This window comes from Oxyura jamaicensis, chromosome 9 (genome assembly GCF_011077185.1).
Source record: "Oxyura jamaicensis isolate SHBP4307 breed ruddy duck chromosome 9, BPBGC_Ojam_1.0, whole genome shotgun sequence".
NCBI classification, from domain to species: Eukaryota; Metazoa; Chordata; class Aves; order Anseriformes; family Anatidae; genus Oxyura; species Oxyura jamaicensis.
The window spans coordinates 18,693,726-18,702,117 of NC_048901.1; the positions used below are offsets into that span (position 1 = coordinate 18,693,726).

The 8,392-nt window shown below is 41.5% G+C and overlaps 1 protein-coding gene across 4 annotated transcripts in view; it reads right to left on the minus strand.

The window, feature by feature from the left end:
- The window catches only part of KCNMB2 (potassium calcium-activated channel subfamily M regulatory beta subunit 2), a 126,675-nt gene extending 120,437 nt beyond the window's left edge, over positions 1–6,238 (minus strand). The window contains exons 1-2 of one of the 4 annotated variants that reach the window (XM_035334489.1): positions 6,150–6,167; positions 5,923–6,020 (exon numbers count right to left, since the gene is read on the minus strand). In XM_035334489.1, coding sequence (XP_035190380.1) covers positions 5,923–5,960 — 38 coding nt within the window. In that variant the 5' untranslated portion in view covers positions 5,961–6,020; positions 6,150–6,167. Of the gene's footprint in view, positions 1–5,922 lie in introns of all 4 variants that reach the window. The other 3 variants (XM_035334497.1, XM_035334494.1, XM_035334488.1) reach the window with 3 other exon arrangements.
- Positions 6,239–8,392: the final 2,154 nt, after the last annotated feature.

Below are 8,392 nucleotides of genomic sequence, written 5' to 3' on the forward strand. Positions count from 1 at the left end.
TGCATGCACAACCTTTCTTTTGCTGGGAAGGATTTCAGCGTTTCAGATGTCTGAAAACACAGACAAAGAGCAGGTGTGCGTGTAGCCTGTTAGCTCCCCTCCAGAGCAGGATGACTGCTCATAAAGCAAAAGCAAACACTCCAAACTGGCTTCATCTAAACCACGCTGCATCGCTGCAGTTACTTGTCTACTAATAGAGGGCCAGCTGTCCAGTCAGTGAAACAGAAGCATCAAATTACAGAAATCACAGAAAATGGTGCCTGCGAACCCCTTAAAGTCACCTGGCCCATCTGTTGCCCTGGGGCACAGTCAGCTTTACATTTTCTAATTCCCTCTGATTTCTCTAACCTGTTCTCAAGAATCATCAGTAAGGGGAGGTTCCAGAGTTACCCACAAACACATAAAGAGTAAAAGATGTGCTAATAGCTGAACAGCTAATAGGTTCTCTCTGTGAGGTTGATCTGATGTAGAAAACATCCACTGCTGAAATATCTGCGTGGTTTACTAATGCTCCAAGGAAACATCCTTTAGAGACACGCAGATCTCAGCACTGGAAAATGGGAAACACATGCTAATTTCTGCCTGTAAGATTGTTAGTGGGAATCTGCATGGGTAAATTTTTGGCAAGATGGGATTTTTTTGGACTAATGTACTTACGTGGTTGCCTTTAAGACCCTAATTGTAACAAATGTGATTAGCCTACAATTCTCCAAGAGAGGCTGCACTGTGAAGGGGATGTGAAGGTTTGCTTCCAACCTCGACAGGCAGCACTCACGGCCGCTTCCTTTAATTAATGTACCGAGGCTGTTTAGGCTGTACAGTGATGAAGCATATCCTGTGTTCGGGGCATCGTCCTTTTCTTTCTCTTCTCCAGACCCAGTGGGTCAGGAACTGTGTGACAACAGGGCAGTCTGCAAGCAGCAGGGCCTTGGTGAGACCTCCCTGTGCTCTGGCTGCGTGCTGTGCCTCTGCCCCTTACCAGCTTTGGTGCCAGGCTGTAGCTGGGAAAAGCCATGTCGTTGCACTGGAAATGACACAGTGGCAGGTACAGCAGGAGGGCAGCACAACACGGGAAAAGTGCTATCAAGCTGGCACCTTTACAGTGTCCAAACTAGTCAACGCTAGAGTAATAGTGTCAGCACGTTATTGATGGTTTCTAGTATCAAACATCCACACCTTAATTCCAGTCAAATTAGCTAAACCCCTAAATATTCTCATATAAACTGCAGGGTGGGTGTAATGAATGTCTGTACATGGCCGAGATAAGACGGCACGAAGAGGCTTACTTGGAAGAGGCAATTCAGAACTAATCCCAGGCTCTGCTGCATGGCAGCATCTCTGAATGCCTTATCAGCTAGAGATGAAGAACAAGCGACTCTTGGACGTTACCACCTATGCAGTTTCTGAATTGTACTAGCCATAAAATCTTCTAAGCCTTTTTTCCAAATCCACATAATTCACAGGAAGATGGGGAACAAACCGGTAATGGAAAAGAGCAAGTGTAAGCTAGTTAATAGGCCATACTGCCACTTACACTCAGGCTGAATGTAAAAAGCTTTTTTAAAGCAGTTTTAAGGAAAATGAGAATCAACCCTTTTGAACCTGCGCTGTTTTACACAGTCTGAGGAACTTGCACAAAACGGGTATTCCCTTTTTCAGCTCATGGAATATAAACCACAGAATATTATTTAAAAAAATAATTCTGGATCTGCTGTGCTTAATACTGTGAAATTCCGCAATTCCAGGGATACAGAGTAACTTTCTAAAACCTGCTTACCCATACCAGGTACTGCAGGTTTTACCATCAATTCCTGACTTACCAGCAGCTCTCTACAACACCTTGGCTTTTTGTGACCTCATATTCCAGTACTTTCCTATCCTGAAGCTTCCTAATTTACAAGGTATACTCAGATCCCCTCAACCTAGGTTTCTTCTGTGAGTGAATAAAGCTGCTGGAACTTACCATCCCAAACCCAATCGGATGCTGGTTCTTCTCTATTTCCCTCCAACCTGTTATATACTGTATGTTCTGCTTTCCTACCTGCACACATTTAAGGTTTCAGCAACCAAGCAAGAAGCCTCTCTTCGCTCTTGCATATTAAGCAAAATGATAGCAGTGTTAGGTCGATATACAAAACAACCTCTGCTCTTGCTAATTAAAATTCCCTGTGCCCAGTAGTGTGTGTGTGTTCGTGTACATGTGTGTATATGTGTGTGTATGTGTGTATATATATATATATATATATATATATATATATATTATTTGTTTCCTAACTCCAGGACTCTTGGGGTCTATCTTAGTTTCAATTTCTGGCCTGGCTTAAGAAGCACTAAAATTAAAGAAGGAGGCTAGTCAAGATACGAGGCTCTGAGGGGTTGCATTTTTTTTTCTCCATATGACTTATCCTTCTGTTTAGTAATTGCTCTTTTTGTGTGTGTGTGTGTAGATTTGGTTGAGTAAAGCTTTTGCCTGGGTATTTTAAACCCAATTTAGAATGAGGCCCTGGAGAAACAATCAGGAAAGATGAAAGTATGAGCAGAAATTCTTGAGCACAGAGAACTTGAGCTAAAACTCTAAGACCCCAAACTTTTAGATACTTTTTAATGTCTGCACACGTATCAAGAACAAAATATCTACTGGAAGATAAATATTGCCAGTACTTCTCAATAAATCACCTGAAGTTTTGGATATGCAAAAAATTGGACATTTTTTCCACTTATTTAAACACCACCGTATAATCAGAAATAAATAGGTAACTGCTGGTTTCAGCATAGCTTCATACCATCCAGGAAATAAAGTGTCAGACAAATCTTTTATGTAAAAGTAGAAATTTCATTAAGAAACAACAACTGAAACACTTTCTTTGTTAAGCATAATTTGCAGTTCAAAGACACTTGCTTTTCAAAATCTTTGCTTTGATTCCTGTCAGATGCAGAGGCAGTGATATATGACATGACATACATCAGTTAACTCTCAGCATAAAAAGATGTGATGATTTTTCTCTAATTGAGGGGATGGGAAAGCAACTTTTTTATTTTATTTTTTTAAATTAGCTTGAGAAATGATTTTAAATGGCTGTCAAATATTTGGCATTGATTAGCAGATAATTCAACTGAATAGAAGATATTCAAATTCTGGTTTTGCCCATTCCCAATGCTTTGCTTTTGAAAATATTTTACTTTCTAACATTTCAGGCATTTATAGAATAGTTTTTCCTTTTATATATATATATACATATATATCCTATGTTCAAATTTGCCTACTGACTTCAATATGCCTTTCTGATAATTTCTGGGAGACCAGTCACCTCTTATCTAATGATGTTTTCCAATTCAGAGGTTTCAAGGTAGTTCTATTTTATTTTTAATTTCCCTGTGTTATGCTTTTTTTTTTCTTTTTCTTTTTTTTTTTTTTTGGCTGCTCTAGTATTTCCTATTCTTTATTCCCCACTGACTCTCACCATGTTTTTATAGAACAGGTGGATATTGTTTTGTGTACTTGTCTTTGTGTATCATTTTTCTTAAGCTTTGGATTCTACAATTAGCAAGATCCCGCCTTTCTATTTTAGAAATCCAACTAGAATAATTTGGGCAAAATGTGAGGAGCAGAAGAACTTGTAACTCTGCACTGCTCACAGCAGAAAGCCAAGGTCTGTGCTCCAGCTGAGAGCTCAGGAGAGAGGGGGAGGCTGGTCCTACCTTGCTCTCAGTACCTCACGTGGCTTTGCTGACCACATGCATAACCAGCAGGTTATTTCTATGAGGCCAGAATCTGCTCCTTCAGATTTTACACAGGCTGGAGGCAGCTTCAAGTTGTGTAAAAAAAAAAAAAAAGAAAAACTGGAAAGGCAGTGCACATAATCCCTCATATAAGTGAGTTTAAAATCAGGCTATGAAAATAACTGTATAGGTTAGTAATGATTGTACATCCCTGTTTCTGTCTGCATCAGTGGTTCAGGATTATAAATATTACTCAGCTGTCTTCTTTCTGTGTTTGTTCCTGACACAGTGCTTTCTCTTTCTTCCCTGGATACCAGGCTGGGAAGTGTGACTGACTCTGTCTCTCTCTCACTGTAATGTAAAAAACAGCAAACATCTGTAGCAAGAAGCATATTGGACGCCTTGGTGGAGGGGGAAGGTTGTACTCTGAAAAAGCAAATGTTCAAAGAAGCCATAGCTGCTGCTTCAGGCAGAGTGACTCAGCCCTCTGGGCATGGGTTTGCCAACATAAATGCAGTTTAACTCAGTGTTTCCATGAAACCGATGAAGTGACTGTCATAATTTGAGGTCTGCTACTGCCGTGTAAAAACTTCCATCTGCTTTAGTGAACTTTTTGCTGTGGAAAAGGGAGAATAAAGCCAGCACATTTGATTTATCATCCGTGCAATGCTGATATCTAACTAACAGCAAGACACAGAAGCACTGTATGAACACCCAGTAGGGCAAAGTTCCTGCCTTAAGGACTTTTGGGTCTACATGGGAGAGGAGATCAGGCAGGAAGTGAACAAGAGCAGCCAGAGGTGGTGTTACCGACCCAAAGATGATTCAGATGTCCCAGTTCAAGGCTGGTCCTTGTCCTAAAACCTTTGCAGAGCTGCAGTCCTCACGTAAGTTACATATCCTTCACCCAACAAAATGCAACTCTGCTTTCTTGTACACCACAACATGGAAGACTGTTATGTCTGGTCTATGTGAAGAGAATAAATTAATTTAGGAAGTGTGTAGATGCTACAAAATATTTTGGGAACTCTTTCACACATGAACTACCTTTGTGCACATCTGAGAGCACAGTAAATAACATTGATTTCTATTTTTGGCAGCTGAGTCTGGAAACCTAACTCTAAAAATCATGACAATGCAGTTGGAGACCAAAAATATACTCTAAGCGTGCATGCAGAACTAATGTGACTTGGGGTTAGACATTGGAAGTGGTTTGCAGACAAGGAATGATTTTTCAGAAGTATTTGTTGAACAGGATGGAAAAACCCCTACATCTCAGTAAGTTTCAAGATACTTGAAAGATAATTTAGAAAACAGAAAGAAAGGCTATCAATATTTATTTTTAATGTCTGATCTTGATGCACATGAGTAGTTTTGCACGGACATGAACCCCTTTCTCCTGGTAAACCTTTGGCATGTTTGTACAACACAATAACCAAGACTATTTTCATCCACCTAACTGCCCGATGTGGCACCCCATGGGTAAAAGATCTGCATGTCATCAAATCCTGTACTGAATGGTTTTCCTTTAAAGACACCATTTTCAATTTATCTCAAAGTCCAGCTTAGCTCTAAGTATCTCTTTTATGCTGGTACTACCAAACTGTATCAACATTATAGGATTATGAAGTGGGATCACTTACCCTGTCAGCTCTGTGCTAGCATTATGGCTTCACATTGATATTTCCAGCAGAGCAAATGCTATATTTTATTAGTTACAGGGATTCATTGTGCATCCAGAAACTGCCCTCTGCACCCTGCTTTCATAGTAGGATTCAGTACAGCTGAGCAAATACTACCTCTGTAATATATATGAAATACAAGAAGATAATAGGAGCAGGATAAACTCTCTGATTAGCTATAGTGTGCACTGTGAATCAGAAGTACTGAGATGCTTTGCAAGATGGGGAAAAAAGGAAGAGGGAAAATGTACTTAAGGTCTGCCATGAAGGCCTAGTAAACCCTGCTTAAAGGATTTCTATCCTAACCAACTCTCCGTAATCCATACCAAAGGCCTGAATGAGATCACTACTTCAGTATATTTTCAAGCTAGACTTTAAATTCTTAACATTGCAGTCAGATTGCTGGGGAAAACGAAACAAAACAAAACAAATCCAATGCACTAGTCATTAGCAACCTCCAAATAATGAGCTGACAGCAATCCCCCAACCCAAACAGCTTGATCTGGTTGTTTCCACTTACCTCCATTTGTCTCTTGGATATTTAAAGCAAAGGCTCATTTTGTCCTGCAGATTCGGTGCCGCTGCTCAGTATTATCTTGCCTGATCATAAAAAGGCTCCTGACCAAAAGGAAGAGGAAAGCAATACGTAAAACAAACACAGAAGCCCAAGAGGAAAGCTACACCCAAAAGACCAGCGCTAATAGCAACTGAGAGACAAGGAAGGAGAGAACACTCCCAGTTACTAACTTTTTCCATTGATACATCTGCTACAAAACAATTTTGCTGCAAACTTCTCTTCCTTCTTGCAAGGAATGCTTTGCTGTTTCTGTAGACCTCAGATAAACTGCACAATGAATGTGGGGTTGGTTTGTGTTTTGTGTGTGTGCTTTTTTTGTTATTATTATTATTGTTTCCCTTTTTTGGACCAAGTAAGCAAATTAGTGAAATATCAACTAGAAACTCAGCTGACGACTTTAAAAGCATAGTGCTGGGCAGCCGTTATCACAAAGTGCATTTGTCCGTACCTCAGTTTTTTGTTTTTAATTCAAAAATCCTCAGTAGAAGCAGGGTGATATTTGAAAGAGCTGCCTATGGGACTTTCTGGCCAGAGAGCCTTCGTGCCGCAGAGGTGAATGTTTAGATGATTAATAACTTAATTTTTTAAGAGCTTGATGGGCAGGCAGGGAAAATATGCCACATTGTCCTTGCCTCAGAGGTATTTTTAGTGCCAAAAAAGAAGGAGAGCCGATGATTTCACCTCTAAAGACTCCAGGACCAGAGGGACTTGCAGGGGGCAAAGCAGGATTTACTGCAGCAGCAGGAGCTGCTGGGCCCCGCTGTGCCTTCACGCCGTCCCCCGGAGGATTTCAGCCTCTGCAGGGCTGCTCCTTGGCGTAGGTCACTGAGTAGCGATGTGTGTGTGTGCCCACAACGGCTGTATGGAAACTTTTCCCACTGACATTTAATATGTGGCTTGGAACAAATAACAAACAATTTGGTCTGAATTAAAAAGTTTTGACAGTTCCATTTTGCCAAGTGTTAGTCAGAAAGGAAAACTGATGGATGTGTCATGTTTGAAAATTCCCAGGGTGTAGGAAACTCATTTGTTTTTAAAAAGTTAGGATCAGATTCTCCCCTTGTTTCTGAACAAATCTGGACCTACTTCGGGGGGAGGCTGATGGAGCTGCACTGACAGAAATTAAGGTCGTGCCATTTACCAGGGTAAATGAAAGCTGCCTGGAGCCCAGTCAGAAAGTGCTGCGTACAGCAGCAGAGGTGGGAAGGAGCAGCTGCGGACAGTAGGGCTGACACAGGTCCCAGTAAAGGTAATTTTAACATGCTCACAGACACAAACAGGCACACATAAACACACACAACCCCCCTTTAACTCTCCTGGTGACATCTTGCTGTTGGAGCTTTCCGTCTCCACGCACGGAGGTGCTATGTTGATGTGTTTTAAGAGTTTTCAGTCACAAGCCAGGTATAAAGCTGCCAAGTTGACTCATGGGGAAAAAAAGGTGTCTTCTAGTTCCCGCCTGGGATATTCTGAGGCCTACAGGCACTTGGCTCCCAAATCCCCTTAGGCCCAAGAGAGGCAGAAGTGTCCCCAGGCCTGAGTGAGCCACCTCCTTTGGTCACTGCTCTCTGGGCAGGAGGAACCCTCAGTCACATCTCCCTCCAAATGCTGTGCAGCCTCATGCAAGCACCAGAGCAGAATCTGGCCAAGGCCTGTACAAGGCCTCTTTAAATACTATACAAGGGGTGGGAACAGGTTTCAGAGGAGAGGGCTGCTGGGCTGCATCTCTGAAGTCCTTGCATATAAAACCAGACCTTTGCTAAGACCGGAGGCACAGCCCCTTTTTAAAGGTCTTTCTGGATCATTTCTCTCTGCTCCTTTTGGTCCGGCACAACAAGGAGTTACACGGCAGCTTGCTTTCTTCCCCTTTCTCATTTCTCTCTCAGAAAAAGCATCCGGCGGTGCTGTCTTTGGGGCTGGTTAAAAGCTTGACATACCAACTCTGAATAATTGAGCCAGGTTAATGGTAGAGCATCATTTACATGCCTTTCAATTACTTTTAATGAGCCTGGTTGGTGCAGGTGTTTGGAGTAATTGCCAGCTATAGATTTATTTGGTTTTGTACTTGCTTGCTGTTCACAAAGCTGGCCATCTTAGAAAGGAAAATCAGCGGAGTAATTCCAGCACAATTATATTTAAGCTACTGGTTTGCAAAGGGCATTTGTGTAGCTCGGAGCAGAATATTTTCTTCCTCATTATGAATGCAGCATTTTCAGCACCATAGGTAACTTTATCAGGATTACCAGACCCTGCCATACACACCAGCAAGGGGTGTACAGCCAGCCCTGAGGTTAGTTACCACCAAAACAAATGGAGTTGTCCTCTTCTCTCTGTATCGTTCTCCGTATTAATTTTACTAATGCTTGAGTATAATACATTTCTGTTCTAATTAATTACAATTACATAACTGCGT